Source organism: Balaenoptera borealis, assembly GCF_965194805.1.
Source record: "Balaenoptera borealis genome assembly, chromosome: 13".
Lineage (NCBI taxonomy): Eukaryota > Metazoa > Chordata > Mammalia > Artiodactyla > Balaenopteridae > Balaenoptera > Balaenoptera borealis.
Window position 1 is genome coordinate 95880383 of NC_138870.1, and position 24442 is coordinate 95904824.

The 24442-nt window shown below is 44.8% G+C and overlaps 1 protein-coding gene across 3 annotated transcripts; it reads left to right on the top strand.

The window, feature by feature from the left end:
- Nucleotides 1-528: 528 nt before the first annotated feature.
- EIF3L (eukaryotic translation initiation factor 3 subunit L) lies at nt 529-22722 on the top strand. 3 transcript variants are annotated; one of them, XM_082350826.1, is made up of 13 exons: nt 529-643; nt 1190-1238; nt 2132-2342; nt 3427-3506; nt 6599-6660; nt 10556-10625; nt 10822-10895; nt 13806-13977; nt 15708-15862; nt 16634-16804; nt 17620-18117; nt 21218-21298; nt 22498-22722. In XM_082350826.1, the coding sequence occupies exons 1-13, from the start codon at nt 611-613 to the stop codon at nt 22534-22536; spliced, it is 1695 nt and encodes a 564-aa protein (XP_082206952.1). In that variant the 5' UTR covers nt 529-610; the 3' UTR covers nt 22537-22722. The 3 variants fall into 3 exon arrangements, with proteins under 3 accessions (XP_082206952.1, XP_082206951.1, XP_082206953.1); XM_082350825.1 differs by lacking the exon at nt 21218-21298 and having other exon boundaries at nt 530-643; XM_082350827.1 differs by lacking the exons at nt 529-643; nt 1190-1238; nt 3427-3506 and having other exon boundaries at nt 2135-2342; nt 22498-22683.
- The last annotated feature ends 1720 nt before the right edge of the window (nt 22723-24442 follow it).

The following is a 24442-nucleotide window of genomic DNA, read 5'->3' on the forward strand; positions in this document are numbered from 1 at the left end:
GAGGGTGGGTCCCACGACTCTCTCCTCACATCACAGCTGGCTTCATCTTTGCCTGCTCCAACCTTAACGTCCAAAGTCGGCGGGCGCCTTTTCTCAATGCCCTTTCACTGTATTGGACTAAGCCTCAACTTCTACACCCAGTAAGTTTAGACTTTTGAGGGCGGAACGTTTGAAGACTTTTTTTTTTTTTTTTGCCGCAGGCAAACCTCTTGCAGCTAAATCCACGATCAGGCCCCCCCATATCCGATTTTCCCTTCACGCGAGAGGGCGGCCGAGGAAGCTGTCAGCCATCTTTTGAGTGGCATTACTTTTTGTTCCAACTACTTTGCCCATCCTTTATTACGCCAAAATATTTCACGTGTTTATTTCTAAATTTTTGCAAGTATTATAGAATCACCTTCCTTGTAGAGCCTCTATTTGAAGAAGGAGGAATAACGTATGGGTTTGTTGCTTTCGCCCTTCCAAACATGGCTGCCTCAGATTTCCGGCGGCCCCGGAAGAGCTTCCGGTTTCCCGGCCGCCTCGAAGGGGGCTGGACTTCCGGCGTCAAGAGGCAGGCGAGGCCCGCCTTTTCCGTTCTTTCCGGGCTAGGTCCGCGAGCGCTGCAGCCATGTCGTATCCTGCTGACGATTACGAGTCTGAGGTAATCTGGTTTTGAGCGTGTGCTGAGCTCCGCGACAGGGGCAGGGCTCTTTGGATGCTGTGCCCCGCGGGGAGACGGTTTCCGGGCCTCTCCGGGAGCACTTGCGGGCCGCGACCAGCCCCAGCCGGCCTCCCCGCCTGCGCGTTCCTCATGCCGTTGCCACCCGCAGCTCCCGGCTCCTGATCAGCCCGTCTCGGCCCGCCCATCTCGTGTGTCCGGTTCCCTGGTCCTCTCCTTTTCCAAGTCCGGGAATGGAGGCTAGTTATAGGATTCTGTGTGTCTGTAACTGCACTTTGATTTCTCATGGTCTGGGTTCAGTCTTGTTAAGCCCCGCAGATTCCCACAGCCTCTTGTGCTTTGCTCTGCCTTATTACAGCCATAACGCGGTATTGTCATTGTCTGTTTATTCTCCCTTTTCTCACGGGCGTCTGAGTTCCTCAAAGAACGAGACTGTGTCTTATTCACCTTTGTATGCTTAGAACCTAGAACGAGCATTTTGGATTCACGAGTTGGTGACTGTTTTGTCTGTGTTTCTTTCGTTTATAGGCTGCTTACGATCCCTATGCTTACTCGGGCGACTATGATATGCACACAGGTGAGTCTACAGGTTTGCCTGGCCAGCTTCTAGGGATTGGCACCTTTTTGGATGTCTCAGAGCAGCTCTGACGGGCACCTGCTTAAAACTAGGTCTTGATGGTCCAGGTTTAGAGTCAGTTACTAGCTCTCAGCAGGAGAGCTATTAAACCAGACCTTATTTATGGTCCACCTCAAAGTCTCAGAAGGGAAGGGTTCCTGTCCTGACTGTGGTTTCCTTGTTGAAGCTATTAGCTGAAGAAGAAAATCTTGTTGTGAAAAATTAAAGTAATTGAAACCAAGTCCAAGTGAAATCTTTTTTGGAAGGTTTTTGATGTTTCCTGAGTTGTTACAGTAACTTGGTTTGATTTAGCACTTAGTAAGTGCCATGTGTTGTTCTGGGTACTTGGTGTGAAGTATTCTATTTACCCCTTACAGCAGTTCTATAAAGACATAAATTAACACTACAGGTGAGAAAACTTGAGGATAGGGAAGTTTAGTTACTTGCACCAGGTCATATGGGTAGAAAATGGCAGTCATTCATTTATTCAAAAAATATTAAGTGCCTACTACTTACTGCTCTTCGCACAGTTCCCCCCCTCCCCGCATAACTGTTCCAGGTCTTGAGGGTACACCTAGGTGCAAGACAGGGTTCTTGCTTTCATAGACGTTAGGTTCTGGTGCGGGAAACAATAAGCAAATAAGTAACCTCAATAAATAAATAAGTAGTGGGAAAATGTTCTGAGGAAACAGGCCCATGGGGATTGGGAGTGACATGGAGAGGATTTATATTTCTGAGTGTTTAAAAGGGAATTATACCCGATTTTATAGACTTGAGTTTTGTTTGGGGGTGGCTTTGTCCTTTTGTTATGTCCTATATGTGGATTTGAAGTATTTATTATATCTAATCTCTAGGAGATCCGAAGCAGGATCTGGCTTATGAACGTCAGTATGAACAGCAGACCTATCAGGTGATCCCTGAAGTGATCAAAAATTTCATCCAGTATTTCCACAAAACTGTCTCGGACTTAATTGACCAGAAAGTGTATGAGCTACAGGCCAGTCGTGTCTCCAGCGATGTCATTGACCAGAAGGTATATGAGATTCAGGACATCTATGAGAACAGGTATGGGCCGTTGGCTGAGATGATCACTTACTGGGTGAGACTGGCTTAGTAATGCAGTCTCTAAAAAGGGGTGATGTTTATTCATTTCTCTGTAAAGAGAGTGCCCGAGGGGTTTCTGTGATTCTTTGGGGGCTAGGGACATGTTATTTTGTTGAAGTCATTGCCCAGAACTTGTACAAGGCCTGAAATAATACCATCACTATCAATAATTATAATAGCAATAATATGTATGATCATTATAGATCAGGCAATGTTCGGAGTGCTTTTTCTGTATTTAGTGATTTACCCTTCACAGTAACCCCATGAAGTAGGTTCTGTTGTTTTCCTCATTTTATAGATGAGAAAACGAAGCACAGAAAGGATAAATCTCATAGCTAGTTAAGTGGATGTGCTGAGTTTTGAACCTGTCCAATCTGTCACCAGAACCTAATTTCTAAACTGTGCTGGACAACTTTTCAACACAAAACAGGGTGAGCCGAGCTCTGAGGGGTTGCTTCTGGTTTTGAGAGGACTGCCCTTATGTAATGGGCGTTAGAAATGAGACAGGTCAGTCAGAGTTGGATAGTCAGGAAAGACTTCATCAAGGAAATAGGGTTGTGAAGCATCTTGGGCAGCAGTGTTTGCGTTGGATGCTCGAGGGCTGTTGTGGCATCAGACTGCAACAAACAGACTGATTTGCTTCCATGTTTGGAGAGGGGGAGGAGGCACAGTGCTCCAGGAAGTGGAAGGGGAGGTAGAAAGCTAAAGGAGGGGGTGGGGGTGTCTAAAAGGTAGTTCTCAAGTCAGGGAACAGTTAGCAGTGAAATATGACTAGAGTTCATGATACAGAGGCAGGAGATGATCCTGAAGAGCTTGGTAGGTGCCCAGCTGATGTAAAAGAAATGTTTCACCTTATTAAGAAAGATTGTCTGGGGTGTAGAATTGGGTTGAGGAAAGTTGTAGACTTGGAGGCTCTGGCCCTGGCGCTGTTTCCATGACTTCTTCCCTTTTCGGAGCTTGGGTACTTATTTATAAAATATGAGGATTGTCTCTTCTCAGATCCTTCCTGTTTTGGAGTTCTAGAATATTTTTTCTTGATTTTCAGCTGGACCAAGTTGACTGAAAGATTCTTCAAAAATACACCTTGGCCTGAGGCTGAAACCATTGCTCCACAGGTTGGCAACGGTAGGTGTGAGTATTTTGTGTCCTGTGTGTTGGATGGGATTCTATGACTGAGGCTCATTAGAAAGCTCAGGACGATCTGTGTCTGTTTTGCTCGCCATTTTATTTCCCCAGGGTTTGGTACATAGTAAATTCCTTAGTAAGTAACTTGTTGAATGAAAGCTGAATAGATGAAGAGGGGACAGAGGTGTTTCACATGTGGTGAAAGCTGAAATTGGGATTTTTGTCTTGACTGGCTTCCTTTTCCCTCCATAATTTTTGGGGTCATTACAGTTGCTCCAGAATGGGCTCTCTGGCCTCCTCTCACGTTTCACTTTCTGGTGGTGTCTTTTATATATGGTGTGAAGTAAGAAGAGCCAACTTCATTCTTTTGCATGTGGATAGCCAGACAGTACCAATTTTCAGAAAGAACATTCTTTTTCCATTGAATTTTCTTGACACTTCCCGAAATCTGTTATCATGTAAACGTAGAGGTTTATTTCTGGACTGTCACTTTGATTCCATTGATCTATGTCTATCCTTATGCTTGTACCAACCACACTGTCTCAATGATTGTAGCTTTGGATTAAGTTTTGAAATTGGCAAGTGTAAGTCCTCCACCTTTGTTGTTCTTTTTCAAAATTGCTTTGGGTCTTCTGAGTCCCTTGAATTTCCATGTGAATTTTAGGATCAGCTTGTCAATTTCTGCAAAGAAGCCAGCTTGGATTTCGATAGAAATCATGTTGGATCTGAAGATCAGTTTGGGAGAGTATTGCCATTTAACAATATTAACTTCTCTAATCCATGGACATGGGATGTCTTTCCATATATTTAGGTGTTTGATTTCTTTCAACAGTGTTTTGTAGTTTTTTAACGTACAAGTCTTTCACTTCTTTTGTTACAGCTAACATTTTTTGAATACTAAACATCATCATCATTACTCAGGTTTAGAACTCATCCTTTTTTTTTTTTTTTTTTTTTTTTTGGCCACACAGTGTGGCCTGTGGGCCGACCAGGGATTGAACCTGTGCGCCCTGTATTGGGAATGCAGACTGTAAACCACTGGACCTCCAGGGAAGTCCTAGAACTCACTCTTTTTTTTTTTCTTTTAATTTATTTTTTATACAGCAGCTTCTTATTAGTTATCTATTTTATACATATTAGTGTATATATGTCAATCCCAATCTCCCAGTTCATCCCACCACCACCCCCCGCCACTTTCCCGCCTTGGTGTCCATACGTTTGCTAGAACTCATTCTTAAATGTATTTCTGTGTTGCTCAGACGTTATGCTCTGTTTAATATTTTGCCTGTAAAGAATATAATATTGTGTATGTTGAGCACAATAGGAGTCCTGTAATACATGTTTTTAAACAGGTAAGGATTCACAGGACTCAAAGTATAAAAGATTTGGTATAAAAATCCCCCTCCCATTTCTATCCCAAGTTGTCCGTTTTTCTCTCTGGAGCCATCTAGTGTTCACCATTTTCTTGTTTATCCTTCCTCTGATATTCTATGCATATATAAGCAATTAAGAATAACTTGTTCCTTTTTTTTTTTTTTTTTAATAAATTTATTTATTTATTTATTTATTTATGGCTGTGTTGGGTCTTCATTTCTGTGCGAGGGCTTTCTCCAGTTGTGGCAAGCGGGGGCCAGTCTTCATCGTGGTGCGCGGGCCTTTCACCGTTGTGGCCTCTCTTGTTGTGGGGCACAGGCTCCAGACGCGCAGGCTCAGTAGTTGTGGCTCACGGGCCTAGTTGCTCCGCAGCATGTGGGATCCTCCCAGACCAGGGCTCGAACCCGTGTCCCCTGCACCGGCAGGCAGACTCTCAACCACTGCGCCACCAGGGAAGCCCAACTTGTTCCTTTTTTACAAAGACTAAATAGATGCTCTTTTCTTTCCATTTTTAAAATTTATTATATTTTTGGAGAGTATTCTGCAGCTCCAGGATTCCCAAGACCACCCCCAGGTTTGATTATTTGCTAGGAGGATTCATAGGACTCAGTTTGACAGCTGTGGGGCTTTCTATGGAGCTACCAGAGCAGATCATTACAGACTCAGTGTCCAGGCATTTTATTGGGGGCTGGTCGTGTAGGCACATCCTCTGCCTAGCATGTACTGAAATTCCAGACTTCCAGAAGGAAAGCAGGTGTTCAGTATAAACCATGTTGTTTGCACAAACAGTTTAGGAATAGCAGACCACCCTTATGAGATTGGTGGGAAACCTCCTGAAATATAGGTTCCCAGATGCCAAGCAAGGACCAACTTTACCAGCAGGCCTTTCTAAGGATAATAGTCTCAGACCTGTATGTTAACTTCTGCACAACATTGATATCCAAAGAGCTCCCCCCCGCCTCCCCGCTTTTTTTTAAATTAATTAATTTATTTTTGGCTGCGTTGGGTCTTCGTTGCTGCGTGCGGGCTTTCTCTAGTTGCAGCGAGAGAGGGCTGCTCTTCGTTGCGGTGCGCGGGTTTCTCATTGCAGTGGCTTCTCTTGTTGCAGAGCATGGGCTCTAGGCGCACGGGCTTCAGTAGTTGTGGCACTCAGGCTCAGTAGTTGTGGCTCGTGGGTTCTAGAGCGCAGGCTCAGTAGTTGTGGCGCACGGGCTTAGTTGCTCCGTGGCACGTGGGATCTTCACGGACCAGGGCTCAAACCCGTGTCCCCTGCACTGGCAGGTGGATTCTTAACCACTGCGCCACCAGGGAAGTCCCCCCCGTTCTTTCTTTTTAATGGTTGCATCATATCAATAGGACAAATTCCTTAAAATAGGATGTCTAAGTCAAAGATCCCCATGTATTTGCAATTTTGATACTGTCATATCGCCTTCCATGGAGCCATTAGTATTTACGTCCTGGTTAAGCAACTGTATGGCAAAAATATCTAAATGGTGAAGGGAAATGGGCCTAAACGAGATTAAGATGAGGTTGGAAGAATAAAATGGGAAATGAATTTTCTCGTTGCATGTATTCTTGGGGTGTAAGTGTTAGAATTTTGATGTTGTTTGGTTTCTGAAATCACATTTACCGCTTTACTTCCTACCAAGGGCTAAAACTGCCAGAAGACCCCAGTTGTTTGGTGGATTACTAAAGCACCCCTCTGCCATCTCTTTCAGATGCTGTCTTTCTGATTCTGTACAAAGAATTATACTACAGGCACATATATGCCAAAGTCAGTGTGAGTATCTAAACGTTGCTGGCAGTTTTTAAACTCTATGCCATTTTTATCCCTGGAAAACAATTGCTAGTTTATATTGGTTCAGTGTCCAAGAGTGGTTGGCATCTTTTCTGAGCTTTCTTTTAAGAAAGGATGGAGGGAATGATTGAACCCAGAAAGCTGGGTGTCTGTTTCAGGCAAATGGTAACACTGCATAGCCTGTCCATCCTTTGTTTTTTTTTTTTTTTTGGTTAATAAATTTATTTATTTATTTATTTATTTTTGGCTGTTTTGGGTCTTCGTTTCTGTGTGAGGGCTTTCTCCAGTTGCGGCGAGTGGGGGCCACTCCTCATCGCGGTGCGCGGGCCTCTCACTGTTGCGGCCTCACGTTGCGGAGCACGGCTCCAGATGCGCAGGCTCAGTAGTTGTGGCTCACGGGCCCAGTTGCTCCGCGGCATGTGGGATCCTCCCAGACCAGGGCTTGAACTCGTGTCCCCTGCATCGGCAGGCAGACTGTCAACCACTGCGCCACCAGGGAAGCCCTGTCCATCCTTTTAATTTCTTTATCCCCACAGGGGATAAAGTTTTATCAGGTCTGAGGCTATTTTTCAGGGGCTAAGACTCCAAGGCAGTGTTCTTTCTACTCCATCACAAAATACACCATACATCATGTTGTTCCCCAGCTCAGAAATCTTCAGTGGTTCTAAGTTGCCAGCCACATGAAATGACACTTACCACATGCACTGGGTTGCAGGACGTCATCCTAAAAGTGTGTTCCCGGCACCTTCGGATGCCTCCGCTTGGAGTGCCCTTGCTTTTTCCCTTCAGTGCATTGCCACTGAGCCTCCTGCCCTCTGAGAAATACATACAACTGTCGCTGTGTGCCGGGCACAATTCTAGGCACTTGGCACGCGTCTGCATGTCTCTAATCCCCATGGTGATCCTGCAAAGTAGGCAAACTGAGATGCAGAGAGGTTGCTTTTTCTCAAATTCATGCAGCTAGTAAATGGCAAAACTCTTTGAAGCTAGGCCTGTCTTATTGTGACATCATTGTTCTTTCTACCACACTCTTCCAACTTTGGGCACTTGCTGGATTCTTTTCTTCCTGATTTCTAAATTTTAGAGTGCCCTAAGTCTCTTAAAATACCACCTACACTGTTTACAGGCATACCTTGGAGGTATTGCAGGTTTGGTTCCAGACCACTGCAATAAAGTGCATATCACAATAAAGCCAGTCCCATGAATTTTTTGGTTCCCAAGTGCATATAAAAGTTATGCTAGGGACTTCCCTGGCGGTCCAGCAGTAAGGAATCCACCTTACAATGCAGGGAATGCAGGTTCGATCCCTGGTTGGGGAACTAAGATCCCACGTGCCGCGGGGCAGCTAAGCCTGCGTGCCACAACTAAGACCCGACACGGCCAAAAATTTATTTTTAAATAAATAAATAAATAATAAATCTTTAAAAAAAAAAAGTTATGCTACACTGTACTGTAGTCTGTTAGGTGTGCATACAGCATTGTATCTTTAAAAAATACACATACCGGGCTTCCCTGGTGGCACAGTGGTTGAGAATCTGCCTGCCAATGCAGGGGACACGGGTTCGAGCCCTGGTCTGGGAAGATCCCACATGCCACGGAGCAACTGGGCCCGTGAGCCACAATTACTGAGCCTGCGCGTCTGGAGCCTGTGCTCCGCAACAAGAGAGGCCGCGATGGTGAGAGGCCCGCGCACCGCGATGAAGAGTGGTCCCCACTTGCCGCAACTAGAGAAAGCCCTCGCACAGAAACGAAGACTCAACACAGTCACAAATAAATAAATAAAAGAACGTGAATTTCTTTAAAAAAAAAAAAAAATCTGTTACTTAATAAGTTAAATTAAAACACTAGTATTAATAATGTCTTACCATCTTAGTGTCAAACAAAACAAAACAACAACAACAAAAAAATACACATACCTACCCTAGTTCAAGGCATTATTATCTCTTGCCTGAATGACTGCATAACTGCTCACCTGGTGTCAGTTTCCACTCTTGCCCGCTTAAGTTTATTCTCAACCTAGTAACCATGGTGATCCTTTTGAAACATAGTCTCATCAAGTCACCCCCTTCCTCACAATCCTACCATGACTTCCCATCATACTTAGAATAAAATCCCAAGTCTTAGTCATGGTCCTGCTTGAGCTGGCCCCTGACTTCCTTGCCAGTCTCATTTCCTGCATCTTTCCCTCCTTCCCTTGGCTCCTAGCCATACTGTGTGACACTTCAGAGCACGTATCACTCTCTGACATTGTCTTATTTATTTGGGTTTTGTTTGCTTCCCCCACTAGAGGGTAAACTCCACCAGGGCATGGACTTTGTCTTGTTCGCTGCTCTAATCCAGTGTCTGATCCCCCACGTTGACACGTTAATTGTTGGAGCGTGTATGTGCCTGCGTAAATGAAAGAAACTGCCACCGCAGTCTCCTTAGGGTATTTCCATCTAAAGAGTTCCCAGCTTCTCACACTCACTCTCATCCCCCTGAGGATGACTTGACCTGACAAGAGCTCTGGCCTTGGCCCAGGAGCCCCCCCACCATCAGTGGTGGTAGGTGAAAGAGTTCTTGTTGCCAGAGTAATGCGGGGGGCCATGTTTTTCTGGCATCCCAGTGAGCTCTCTGACTACCTCATTTGATAGAAAGTAAAGATTCTCTCCTATCATTGATGCTATGGCTCAGGTACTTTGCAGGCTGGGCTGGGAATCTAGCCAGCCTGTATAACATGGCTTTCGGCAGAACGTGGCATCAGAACCCATACTATGGCTGGTTGCCTCCTCTGATCTTTCCTCTGGTCTGTAGATGAAGATTCAGCAGAAGTTTGTTGACCCCGTGATCTCTTCACTAGGTACCAGATGGGGCAGTTTCACGTACATGTTGGGGGGGAGTTGGAGGGGGAGGTTTTCATTGAAAGAGCATTTACTGTATTAGGCACTTTCACTTCATAATCTCATTTTTCAGGGGCTAAGACTCCAAGGCAGTGTTCTTTCTACTCCATCACAAAATACACCATACATCATGTTGTTCCCCAGCTCAGAAATCTTCAGTGGTTCTAAGTTGCCAGCCACATGAAATCTAGATCAGGGGTCAGCAACCTGCTATGTACAGGGCCAGATAGAGAGTATTCTAGGCTTTGAGGGCTGTAATGGTCTCTGTCGAACCTATTCAGCTTTGTAGCAGCCATGGACAGTGAGTACACACGGCTGTGTTCCGGTTAAGGTTCTTATTTACAAAAACAGGTGATGGTGGATTTGCTGACCCCCTGGCTTAATTCTTGTTTGGCACTGTAAGACCTCTGCATTTCTGGCCCAGTGTAGCCCAGTGTAGCATTGTCTGCCTTGCTCCCTAACCTTCAAGCACCCCGATTTTACTTCTTTGCCTTCATTAGTCCTGTTTTTCCTGAAACACCTTCCCCTCACTCCTCTGCCTTGCCAGATCTATATGCCTGATCTTTAATGGTCAGTTAAAGTGTTTGGCATAAAACTTGACCATTGGCGTCAGGTATTCAGTGCCCCTTTGAACTGCTGTAGCACTTAACTATCTTCCCTGTCACTTGAGTGCTCTTACATGCTAAGAAGGGGAGAGCCGACGTCAATTCTCATGTATAGTTGACCCTTGAACAATACGGGTTGGCGCTATGCGGGTCCACTTATTTGCAGATATTTTCAATAAATATTTATAGTATTATAGGATCCACCATTGGTTAAATCTGCAGATGTGGAGGGTCAACGATACATTATACACAGATTTTTGACTCTGGAGGGTTGGTGCCCCTAACCCCTGTGTTTTCAAGGATCAGCTGTAATTGTTTTCAATTGTCAGTGGCAGGCCATGAGTAGAACGCATTTAGATTAAATGTGTCCTCCTTTCTCTGCTTTCTTTACAGGGGGGACCCTCCTTGGAGCAGAGGTTTGAATCCTATTACAACTACTGCAATCTCTTCAACTACATTCTCAGTGAGTCTGAGGTTATGATGAGACCTCGTATTGGCCTTCAGCTCTCTTTAGCAGGATTTTAATGTGCAGGTGGGAAGAGGGGGAAGTCTTGTGGTTCATAGTCCTCTTAAGAGAGAAATTACAGAATGCATTCTGCAGCCTTACGGAATGGGCATAGTCATTGATGGAGTCTGACTCTTCTGTGGTCTCTTCCCAGATGCTGATGGTCCTGCTCCCCTTGAACTCCCCAACCAGTGGCTCTGGGATATCATCGATGAGTTCATCTACCAGGTATCTGGTCAGCCTTGGCCTAATTTGAAATAACTGGTCCAGACAAGGAGCGGCTGTTACCATTGTTTGTGTTGTTAAAAAGATCATGGTATATAGTCACCCTAGGGTAGTGTGAAATACCCTGTGGAAGTGGCCTCCATGTTGTGGTTTTTTGAATCAGTGAGGTCTAAGAGCTCCATTCTGAACTCAGAAGTCTGGAAAACTGAGCTCCTGACATTCACCATGTTCTTAACTGACCTTGAGAGGTGGTCTGGCGGGAAGAACACAGGTTTCCAGGCTTTGGAGTCAGCTAGGAGTGGGTACTTGTCTGGGGGCTGCCACCTGGTGGCTCTGTAGTGATGACGTGTTACTTTAGCTCCTGAGCCTCACTTTCCTCGCCTACAGGAGAAAGATTCTATATCTTAATTGTGGTGGTGATGGTGATGTGAGTATGTGTTGGATCAGAATGAAGGAACATTTTTATCAAAAGGGAAAAATTACCTATCTCAGAGTGCTGTTGCTAAAAAACATAAAATAATTGATTTTGGAAAAACATCTTTTCCATGTTTTACAGGGATGGCACAGCTCTTACTAGGTATTTCAGGAGAAATCAGTTTCCTAATAAAGCAGTTATTTGAGCCCCATGGATCAAAGAGACTTTGAGTACAGAGTGCTGATAAGTTGTGATTGGTGAGCTGAGGAAACCTTCCTAGGGCTCTTTGAGAAAGAGGCTTCCTGCTCAAGACAGGCTTCAGTGCCTTTGTGCAGTGAAGGCCACAGACCACACTGGCCTTGTTTGCCCTCTCTGGCTCCTTGGCTTGTTATTTGGCATAATTTTAGATTGGCTGTCCTGTTGGCCAGCAGCAAGTCAGGGAGGATCATCTGTGCTAAGGTTCTTCATCCATCTTAAGATAATCCTAATTCCCTGGGCTTAACTGGTATTCTCTTAAGGGGTTTAAGTGCTCTTGCTTCTAACAAAGACTGGCCAGTGTGGGCCAGGTGTGATTCCTCCAGCCAGTCTTTGTGAAAAGTGAGAGCACTGTAAACCGCTTAAGAAGAAAACACCAGTTAAACTGCATGGGGTGAGGGGCTCTTCCCCACCGCTCTCTTCTTTATTCTTGTTGTTTTTAGTCTTCTTTAAAATTTAAAAAAAAAAATTTTTTTTTTTTTTTGCTCCGTATTCCCCACCAGTCTTTCATTTATTTGTATTGATGCAGTAATATATGAATGTGTTGCTATTGTTGAGATTTTTTTTTTTTAACTGCAGATAAAGTGAAAGTCTTCCTTCCTTGCCTTTGCAGAGGCATCAATTACTGTCTGGAAAGATAGTCATCATATAGAGACCTGCCTTGTTCTTTTGTGCCACGTACATGGTGTACCACTCTTCTGGTGTATGTGTTACAGATAAAGTCTATTTCTAGGGATGATTATAAGTAGAATTGTTGTCTGAAGGATATTTGCTTTTAAAATTTTTTTAAGTCAGATATGTAGAGTCACAATTTGCATGCAATAAAGTGTACCAATTTTAAGTGTACCGTTGATGAGATTTGACAAATGTATACACCACCACAATTAAGATATAGAACATTTTGTCACTTTGGATTTTAATAAATAGTAATTACTGCCCTCCTTAAATGCTGTGTCAAATTATACTACTACCAGCAGCATTTGAGAGCAAGTTTCTGTACCGGATGGTATCGATCTAATTTTTGTCAGTTTGATAGGAAAGAAATGGTAATCATTTTAATTTACATTTCTCTGAAGAGATTGAGCATTTTCCCTGCTAATTGACCAATCCTGTTTTTCTTCGAAGTGATCATCAGTATCCTTTGCCCATTTTTCTGTTGGATGATCTTGTTCTTTTTGGCTTTTGAGAATTCCTTCTGTATTCTGGATACTATTCTTTGTTTTTTTTTTTATAAATTTACTTTTATCTTTGGCTGTGTTGGGTCTTTGTTGCTGCGTGTGGGCTTTCTCTAGTTGCGGCGAGCGGGTGCTACTCTTCGTTGCGATACGTGGGCTTCTCATTGCGGTGGCTTCTCTTTGTGGAGCGTGGGCTCAGTAGTTGTGGCCCATGGGCTTAGTTGCTCCGTGGCATGTGGGATCTTCCCAGGCAAGGGATCGAACCTGTGTCCTTTGCATTGGCAGGTGGATTCTTAACCACTGCGCCACCAGGGAAGCCCCGATACTATTTGTTCATTGTAAATTTGGAAACGTTTTCTCCTGCACTCTTGGAGGAAGATGATATCTTAGAGTTGAAAAGTAATCTTAGGTCATCCAGAACCTAGATTCTAGGTCCCTGGTTTCCAAACCTGTGTGTGCACCAGAAATCAACCAGGGAGCTTTTAATTCTGACAGTAACTAGGTCTCCTGTGCTAGTCTCTGGGTGACAGATGGAGCCAGCCCAGTGCTGGTCCCAGATAGAACCCCTGCCCCAAACAAATAGCTGTGGTATGTACCCTGTGTGTGCCTTACACTTGGCCAGGCTCTGTGGTTGGGACAGGGGTGACTCAGACTGGGTTCCTGTCACAGGTGAACTGATGGTCACCTCTGGAAGGGAAGACACACACATGCAGGTACCTGCCCCGTCTCTACCATGTATGAGTAGATCTGTTGTAAGCCACCTGATTCTGGTGGCCAGGCTGACGGCACTGTAACGCCCAGAGACATTAAGTAACTTTAGACTATGTTTGACTCCAAATTGAATGTTTTTTTCCACAAATTACTTCCCATTTTAGAGCTTTTTACTTAGCTGTGGAATAAGTAACATAGTAATGAACAAATCCACAGCTTAATCAAAGATGGCTTTGAAAGAACCAGTAGTGCACAGACTGGTGTAGCGGGAGAAGTGGTAGCAGTAGCGTGTTGTGTGCTTGTGCTGTCCCTTTGGCGTTAACGCCGCTGCTGCACGTTTCCCTTTTTCCTCAACAGTTTCAGTCGTTTAGTCAGTACCGCTGTAAGACTGCCAAGAAGTCAGAGGAGGAGATCGACTTCCTTCGTTCCAATCCCAAAATCTGGAATGTTCACAGTGTCCTCAATGTCCTTCACTCCCTAGTAGACAAGTCCAACATCAACCGACAGCTAGAGGTGTACACAAGTGGAGGTGAGTGCTGCCTGCCATCTGCGCGTCCTGAGTAGAGGCTGCGGGTAGTGCGGAGGAGTGATGGGCTGCTCCTCTTTGGTATTTGGGTGTGAACAGGAGCCGAGGGCTGATCTGGGGGCTGCTGGGTTTGGCAGTCTGTTGGCCAATAGACTGAACAAGCACTTCCTGAGAGCTGCATTGGTAAACACTTCTACTGCCTCTCCAGGGCCTTTGTTTAGATAAGCACTTCTCAAACTTTTTGGTGTGAGGACCACTTTACAGTCTTAAAAGATTAAGAATCACAAGGTTTATCTATATACAGATCTTGTTACAGTGAGAAGAGTGGTGTTTTTGCAAACCTCTTTAATGTCTGGCTTCATAGAAGAGAGCTGGAGTCTCCTGCTTCTTCACTCAGTCTGTGACAATATGCTGTTTGTTGAAGTATCTGAGGGAAATCTGGCCTCACACAGAGATTTAATTGGGACAGGGAAGAGAAACTTAATAGCCTTTACAGGTAGCCTGGCTCTTCTCTGGTTCTGCATCAGAAATTGACAGGGGGTAGTTTCATACAGGTTAGTTGCAGTGTGGAATCTGAAGCCTTATCAGTGAACTTACACTTTGTTACATTAAAGTTTATTGGTTTATCCTGCAGCTTGCATGAATTTTTTTACCCATGCATGATTTTGAAAAATACTGATTCATTGAGCTATCAAGATTTTCTGAAAGTTGACACATTTTATTGTATAGTTTTTTGGGGTTTTTTGTTGTTGTTGTTGTTTTAATTATTTAGGCTGTGCCAGGTCTTAGTTGCGGCATGCGAACTCTTAATTGCGGCATGCATGCAGGATCTAGTTCCCCGACCGGGGATTGAACCTGGGCCCCCTGCATTGGGAGCTCGGAGTCTTACCCACTGGACCACCAGGGAAGTCCCAATTATACAGTTTTTTAAAACCACATCTGTTACTTTGACCATCAACCTTATCGGATAGGTCTTCATTGGGGAGCTGTTGAGTTCATAGTGGCAGATAGAAGTGTTATGAAATTCTAATTTTTACTTAAAAGCTCAAGTTTTCATTGGCAGCCAACACTGCCAGTTGTTTTCATTGACATCTTAACAGGCTCACTGCACTCAGTTTTGAGAAAATACCCATGTCTCTATTCATAGTCTGTGTATCAGTTATTTTTTCAAGTAAAAATGGGGTTTTGTGGGGAAAAGAAAGTGGCTGGTTCTTTTATTGCAGGTGAGTGGTGGTAAAGAATACAGTGATGACAGTAGAGTATGGTGCCACTATCCAATTGATGCTAAGTTGTCTGTAGTTTTACCCGCGTTGTTTTTGCACCATCAGTGCAAATGTCAACTCAGTGACAAAGGCAAATAGTATCTTAGGAAGATAAATAGGAACACACCTAAATAGTGTTATTAGGAAGATAGCTTTGATCTCATGGACTTCCTGAAAGGAGGGGCCTTGCCGAGTAACTCTTATTGATGAGAGGGGTCCTCTCATATTCTCAGGTGTGTATGGTTGGGGGGGCCTGCCACACCCCTTAGGTGACTTAGAAATGTAAGCTTAGCATAAGGCCAGGCATGATGTTTCTTGGTATTCCTTCGAAGGCAGTTATTCCCTATTGCAGGAAGCTTTAGAGACTGGCAGTAGATGAAGAGTTTACTGAGGGTAAACTTCAAGGGTCAGGCTTGCCCTCCTTCCACTGCCTCTGCTGAAGTGCTCACAGTGTCTGTGTGTCTTTCTCAGGTGACCCTGAGAGTGTGGCTGGGGAGTATGGACGGCACTCCCTGTACAAGATGCTTGGCTACTTCAGCCTGGTGGGGCTTCTGCGTCTGCACTCCCTGTTGGGGGATTACTACCAGGCCATCAAGGTGCTGGAGAACATCGAACTGAATAAGAAGGTAATTCATTCCCTGTTTCCTCAGGCCCACCTTCCCAGAGCCAGAAAGTCTGTCTGCTTCAAGAGAGACTCTGATCTATTATTAGGACAGATTTCACGGAGAATAAAAGAGGATTCCTCCCCAGGTCAGTGGAAAATTGAGACAAGAACTGGGAAAACCACTGCAGGGAAAATCTGAACCTGGACCAGGTGGTTTCTCTTTGGTGCTTAACAACACTTAAAATATTCAGCAGTCTTTGGATTCTATTTTCAAACCAGACTGATGCTGGCAGATTTTTACTTTTCAACTTTCACTGAAGAATTAATGAAAGACTTACTTAGTTCTAAAGTGCCACAGGTAATGATACGTTAGCAGTGGTTGTTTTCCTAGCCACAGAAACTTGGTACGTTTTTGTTTGACGTGTGTGTATCTTGTCTGTCCTTTCTCTTATAGGGCTTATTTGGAAAAGCAAGGAGTAGAAAGCAAGAAAGAATGTGAAAGTGAGGTGTAGATGATTTTAGAGCTGAAAGAAATTTTAGGGTTACCTGGTCCAGTCCTTTTCTTTTACAGCCGAGAAAATGGAGTCCTCAGGTCACATAATCAGTAAGTGGTACGATCTGCACTCAGAGCCTCTGACTTCAGAGCCAGCATTCCTCTGGGGAGTTCAGGGCATCTGCAGGGAGCTCTCAGTGCTTCCACCTCAGCTGACACTAGGCCCCAGAAACTTTCAGATCCTACCTGGGATGAATTGGTCTTGAGATTCATGGATGCTGCTTCTGCCTCCTTCCACAGAGCATGTATTCTCGTGTGCCCGAGTGCCAGGTTACCACATACTATTATGTCGGTTTTGCATATTTGATGATGCGTCGATACCAGGATGCTATCCGGGTCTTTGCCAACATCCTTCTCTACATCCAGAGGACCAAGAGCATGTTCCAGAGGACCACGTACAAATATGAGATGGTAAGGAGGCCTCTGACCAGCTGACACACCTATGCCAACAGTTTTTGGGTAAACGCCTTCAAAAATTTTGCTATTTTATATGCTTTTTCAATAGGATGATTTTTTAATGGCTAGCCTACTCTACGTGTTTTCTTTGTTACACCTGTTACTTCAGATCATTAACACCCTGATGATAAGGACAGTATCTTTTGTTTCACTTTTATTCCCCAGTAGTGCCTAGAGTGTTCACTGGGCTGTGGGTGTTTAAAATCAGTTAGATGTGGGTACTGCCCTCAAGCAGTTTGCCTGGAGGAGGGTAGATTCAAAACATGCATAGAATTGGGAGCAGGTTTCTAAGCAGAGCAAAGGTGTTGAGACTTGGAAGTATGGTCATGTAGTAGCACAATAAATCATTTTGGCTAGAAGGCAGGAGAACAGCCAGATTGGGGTATTAGAGTCTGGGATAACCTTCACTACCCAGCTAAAGTATTTAATCTTTATTCTGGAGGCATTAAGTGCCATCAAAGATTTCTGGGTGAATTGATCATAATTGGTGTGGAACGATTGACCTGCCAGTGATGTGTAGGTCGGACTGGTGAGACCGAGACAAAGGTACCAGTAAAGAATCCAGGAAACAACTACAGAGGACCTGGAACTAGGCCAGAAGTTCTGTAGAGCTAGAGGGAGGATTGGAGGAGACATTGGGAAAGTTAGCTGAAGGGTGTAAGACAAAGGGAGAGGTCAGAAGGTCTGTACAGAGTGTACTTGGGAGGATGGTGGGGACCTCAGAAAATCCATTCACTTGACCCTGCACCGATCTCTCCCCCCACCCCCAGATTAACAAGCAGAATGAGCAGATGCACGCCCTGCTGGCCATCGCCCTCACCATGTACCCCATGCGTATCGATGAGAGCATTCACCTCCAGCTGCGGGAGAAATATGGGGACAAGATGCTACGCATGCAGAAAGGTGACCCACAGGTCTACGAGGAACTTTTCAGCTACTCCTGCCCCAAATTCCTGTCACCTGTAGTGCCCAACTATGACAACGTACACCCCAATTACCACAAGGAGCCCTTCTTACAGCAGCTGAAGGTGTTTTCTGATGAGGTGCAGCAGCAGGCCCAACTCTCAACCATCCGCAGCTTCCTCAAGCTCTACACCACCATGCCTGTGGCCAAGCTGGCCGGCTTCCTGGACCTCACTGAGCAGGAGTTCCGAATCCAGCTTCTTGTCTTCAAACACAAAATGAAGAACCTGGTGTGGACCAGTGGCATCTCTGCCCTCGATGGCGAATTTCAGTCAGCCTCTGAGGTCGACTTCTACATCGATAAGGTATGACTGCCGCTTGGGCTAGGTTCTAAGGCACCCACTGTTCTGGGCATCTGGGACACATCATTGAACAAAATCAACAAAGATTTTTGCCCTTGTGCTGGTATTCTAGTGTTAAAAAAATAGACAAAAAGCGTTATAATTAAGCAAAGCATGTAGTAGTTTGGAAGTTGCCACGTGCCACGTGCCATGGAGTAAGTTGGGGTAATGGTGGTGGAAGGCACAGGCTGCAGTATTAAGTAAGGTGCTCAGGGTAGACTTTGTTGAGAAAGTGAAACTGAAGCTAAGACTTGAAGGAGGTGTGGAAATTAGCGAGCAGATATCTGGAGGAAGAGCATTGCAGGTGGAGGGAGCAGTTAGAGCAAAGGCCCTGAGGCAGGAGCGAGCCCAGACAGCTGCAGTGCGGCTGGAGTGGCCTGAGAGGAGGTTGTGGTGGGAGATGAGGTTGGAGAAGAAGGGGGGAGGGTGCTTAGTAGACTGCTGGAAGTACTTTAGTGGGTGGGAAGCCATTGTCCTGACTTGTACCACCCTAGATTGGTGCTGCCTGGCTTTGAACTTGATATAATGGGATTATGCAGTATGTGCCATTTTCTGTCCAGCTTCTTGCTCAACATTATATTTGACAGGATCACCATCCACCGTTGTCATATGTAGCAGTAGGTCAGTCATGCTTATTGTTCTGTGATGTGTGATGGTCCAACTTCTACTGCAGTTACTGACCACGGTGTTTCCATTCTTCTACTGGTGGACATTTGGGTGGTTTTTGGCTATTGAACAGTACACATACGGTGTTTTTTTGGGGTTTTTGTTTTTTGGGTTTTTTTGGCTGTGTTGGGTCTTCCTTGCTGCGCGCAGGCTTTCTCTAGTTGCGGTGAGTGGGGGCTGCTCTTTGTTGTGGTGCACAGGCTTAGTTGCTCTGCAGCATGTGGGATCTTCCCGAACCAGGGCTCAAACCCGTGTCCTCTGCACTGGGAGGCAGATTCTTAACCACTGCACCACCAGGGAAGCGCCTATGAGGCAATTTTTAAAAATATCCTACATTTTTGGTTGCTTTCAGAAAGATGTTGGTCTGCAGTACACACATATGTATACAACATCTCTTAGGGATACACAACCCTAAGAGACAAATAACCTCACAAGACCTATACCATACATATGTTTGTGTTTATCCATTGCTAACAACTACTTTTTATTTATTTAATTTAAATACTCTTTTTTCACAACATTGTAAATCAACTATACTCCAATAAAAATTAATTTTTTTAATTTATATTTGGCTGACAGTTTTGTTTTTTAAATTAATTAATTAATTAATTTATTTTTGGCTGTGTTGGGTCTTCGTTTCTGTGCGAGGGCTTTCTCTAGTTGTGGTGAGCGGGGGCCACTCTTCATCGCAGTGCGTGGGCCTCTCACTGTTACTGCCTCTCTTGTTGCGGAGCACAGGCTCCAGACGTGCAGGCTCAGTAGTTGTGGCTCACGGGCCCAGTTGCTCCGCGGCACGTGGGATCTTCCCGGACCAGGGCTCGAACCCGTGTCCCCTGCATTGGCAGGCAGATTCTCAACCACTGCGCCACCAGGGAAGCCCTGGCTGACAGTTTTTAATGATAAAATTTGCATAACAAACTTCACCACTTTAAAGGGTATAATTCTATGATTATTAGTGTACTCACCATGTTGTACAACCATCTCTGCTATCTAATTCCACAGCATTTCCGTCATCCCAAAAAGAAATCCCTGCCCATTAGCAGCATTCCCCATTCCACCTTTCCACCCCCATCCCTGGCAAATCAGTGATCTTCTTTCTGTCTCTGTGGATTTGTCTATTCTTGATATTTTCTAAAAATGGAATCATGAAGTATGTGGCTTTTTGCGTTTGATTTCTTTTATTGAGCATCTTTTCAAGTTTAATCCAGGTTGTAGCAGGTATCAGTACTTTATTCCTTTTTACGGCCGAATAATATTCCACTGTTTGGGTACACCACACTTTGTTTATCTGTTCATTAGTTCGTGGACAGTTGAGCTGTTTTCACTTTTTGGCTGTTATGGATAATGCTGCTGTGAATTTTTGTGTACAAGTTTTGTGTGAACAGTATTCTCTTGGGTATATATACCTAGTTGCGGGATTGCTTGGCCAGTTGGGGTAGTTTGTTTTTGGAAGCTCATCTTGCTAAACCAGATCCTCTCATTTTAGACTTCATGGCTTTTTGAAGGCTTCGTGTTTGGCAGAACTTGGCTGTCCCTGCCATGAACAGACTCACCAAAAGCAGAAACATGTCTGTAATGGAAGTTTTTCAGTGTTGTTTTTAAGTCATGTTTTTAAATATCAGAACTGTCTATCCCCTGCAGTATCACATCAGCTAGCTAAAGTCCTTTTTAAATTTATTCCCAATGCCTGACATGTACACGTTCTTTGGCAATATCAGTCATTTGCTCCATCCCTCCATCCCTTTTAGTGACCCAGCTGAACTGGTCCCAACCATCTGGATGGTCTTTAATAAAACACTTCTCCCAATATTTAGCAACTTGGTTATTACAAATAAAATTTTGCTGTGAGGTTATATTCAGGTTAAATTAATAATATGATTTAAATTTCCTACATGAAAATGTTTTTAATTGCATGTTTTTATTATTGTTCCTTATTGGTTCAGGTTTGTCTTTGGCAAAATACTTTCTATTTTTTTTTTGACTTTTTTCATCCTTGACCTGAAAAAATCCTATCAAAGAGATTCAGAAAGTTCTTGGGTCTTAACCTAGATTATGTCATAATTTACAAGTAAAATGGTGCTCAACAAAATATTTTGAGCTAAAAAACAATTTAAAATCTAGACTAATTTGCAACTTTATACTCATAAACAGTGTATAAGAATAAAGTGCTATTTTAAATGTTACTACTGCCAAAAGATACATGTTTGTTAAAAAGACTAGAAAATAAAATAAATGAATTAACAAGAAGAAAATAAAAATCAGCCATCTAAGAAGAAAGAGTTGCTACTGACTGGTAATGCTCTTCCACAGGGGTTTATCTGGCACTTAGCATCACTGCTGTATGCAGGTCCGTAAGTGGCTCTCCCTCACTGCTCCTGTCTGGCTGCTTTTCTCATAGGACATGATCCACATCGCAGACACCAAGGTGGCCAGGCGCTATGGGGATTTCTTCATCCGGCAGATTCACAAATTTGAAGAGGTGAGAGGTCTGAGAGAGTGGTATGTGAGCTGGGGACAGAGGTTAGGAACTGGGTGGGGAGTTATAAATTTTTTATTTCTCATTTCTGTTTTCAAGAAAGCCTGAAATTGGCCCTTTAAGTTTCTGAGCTAGACTGACTGGCTGCTTGGGGTTTGGGGAGTGGGGTTGGGCCTGTAGGAGTTGCTGTGTCAGCCTTCTCTGGAGCATCTCTTTCCAAGATCTCCCGCTGCGGGTGGCCAGCTCTCTTCTCCCTCCCTGGTATTTCCTAATATGGGTGGATTCACTGCCTGCTCTTACCCATCCCTCACCATTTGGCAGTTACTCTCTGACTTAGACAGGTCTGGCCAGTTTCTGCAGGCTGAGACCATGAAGCTCTGTTCTGACAGACTTGGTGCATTCCACATCCTGCCCTTGGAGAGGTCTTGTGGGTCACTTTTTGTGGGCATAGCTAGAGCCACTGCGTCTTGGTGCTTTGAGTCCCCCAGCAGAGGTCACTGCTGTGCTGTGGTCCATGCTACCAGACTCCTCCTGCAGGATAATAATACAGCCCTGGCAAGTCTAGCCACCCTGAGTCCCTTTCCTGTCTATAAAATGGGCAGAGCAGTATGGGATGTGTGTTTGTTGAGTGTGAAGGGCAGATAGAACAAGCTGCATGAATTGTGTGACACCATAAGAATGTCAGGTGGAGGACCTAACCGTGCATTTACACATGATAGTAGATAACTCATGCTCATGTCAGAGGGGCGGCCTGGCCTGGCGATCGTGCACACTGTAGGAAAAGGTTTGGTGAAAAAGCCATATCTGACTGGGCTTCCCTGGTGGCACAGTGGTTAAGAATCTGCCTGCCAATGCAAGGGACACGGGTTCGAGCCCTGGCCCGGGAAAATCCCACATGCCGTAGAGTAGCTAAGCCCGTGCGCCACAACTACTGAACCTGCGCTCAAGAGCCCGCAAGCCACAACTACTGAGCCCATGTGCCACGACTACTGAAGCCTGCGTGCCTAGAGCCCGTGCTCTGCAACAAGAGAAGCCACTGCAATGAGAAGCCTGCGCGCCGCAACGAAGAGTAGCCCCTGCTCACCACAACTAGAGAAAGCCCGCGTGCAGCAGTGAAGACCCAACACAGCCAAAAACAAACAAACAAATAAATTAAAAAAAAAAAAAAGCCATATCTGACTTTGCTTTTCTTTCTCTTCCAGCTTAATCGAACCCTGAAGAAGATGGGACAGAGACCCTGAGTATATTCATACTTGACACTACTACGCAGGGACCTATTTTGATGTCATCATAGGTGGGGAGTGTTTTTGCCACCATGAAGCCTTTACCTAGCTCAGCCATCGGCCAGTCAACTGAGTTGAAGTTTATTTAAATCAGGGGGTGAAATCTTTTAAATAGGTCTCAATAAAGGATCTTCTTTAGAGTCAGATTTGTCATCTCATTATTGTTGGGGAGCATCTGTGGACAAGGGCAACAATATGTAATTTCCCATTTGTCATGAGATACTTTCTCCTGATGCATTCATTATTGGTGTTTGAATTATTTAATCCCTGGATTCATAAAGCATTATACAGTATATAGGACATTTTCATATTCAGTATCTTATCTGCATCTCACAAGAATCCTGTGAGCATTAATGACCTGCCATAATTTGCGTGCATGTTCGTGGAAGTGCTGGGTTTCAGGAAGGAACTGCTGAACACCTACTGCCAGGACTGTGCTGAAAGGAATCCATATACACTGCCTGTACTTCCCAGCTCGGGTTTAGTAGGATCCCCATTTCACTGATGAGGAAACAGACTTGGGGAGTTAAGTGACTTGATTGAGGTCAAGTAGTTATTAAAAAAAAGCAAAGAGTTGGCTCCAGACTCTACTGTCTTCTGCTGCCCAGGTCTCCTGATTCTTCACACTGAAAACTTCGGTTTATGTCGTGGGCAGCCTCTCCCACCCTCAGTGAGGTTCGGAGCTACTGCTTGTCTGCCGGAACCTTCACGGCCAGTCACAGCTGAGTGGTGTCTGTTCTTCCCTCTCTCTGCCATCCCTCCCTTAAACAGCCCTATGGGATCTGCCATCTTGGGTATTTCTTTGAGATGGCATCTTCTGCATCCCAAAGCCTAGCAGCCCACACTGTTATCAGAGCCAATTTCTAATCTTGTCTAGCAAAGCACAGATCATACTGATCTATAATAATTACAAACTTTACTGTAACTGGTTGTCTCAGGTAACTCACACAACCTACCCATCAAATATCAAATGTTCCTGGAGCTGTAGTAACTTTATATTCAGGAGTAAGGCCCTCAGAATGGTCTGCACACTGTTTATGCATTATCTCACTCTGGAGACGGGTAGATGTGGAATCCTGGTTTTATTGATGAGGAAAGTGAGGCTCAGAGTAATTAAATAGCTTGTCCAAGGCCAAAGTAGTAGGTAGTGAAGGCAGGTCTTTGGTTTCTCAAACTTGTGGTTTTACTTCAGAAAGCCCTACCCTAAGACTGGCAGCAAGAGGTGAAACAGCAATAAATACCCCATCAAAATCTGCATGTTCGGGACTTCCCTGGCGGTCCAGTGGTTAGGACTCCGCGCTTCCACTGCAGGGGGCACGGGTTCCATCCCTGGCCTGGGAAGTAAGATCCTGCGTGCCTCGCTGCATGGTCTACATTAGCTCCAAAGCAAGAGGGTATTTCCTGGAACTTGGGCGGGCGTAGCTGATGAGGCTGCTGCCCCCCACCCAGTGACAGGGATGCTGTGACCCTCAAGCTAGGCTTTGTGCTGGTTCCTTTTGAGTTTTCTGGTTATAAGGGAGCTTGAGAACATGGAAAGAGCTGCTGGCTTGAAGGCATGACACCTAGATTCAAGTCTGAATTGTCTCACTAATTTACTATGTGACCTCTGGGCACACCTGAGGGTCCCTAGAGCCTGCAGCTGGGCAGAGCTGGGCCTGCTCCAGGGGCTTGGCATGGGGATGGCAGTGGCTGGAGCTGGGTGAACTGGCTTCCTCCTTATCTGGGGTGTCAACTGTCACTCGGTGGACACCAGTATGGCTCTTGGGGTGGAAGCTCCTGCTTGCAGGAGCCCCGTTCCTTGAGTGTAAACAAGGATAGTAGAATATGCCTTACTGGGCAGTCGTGAGGAATAAATGAGACGCTC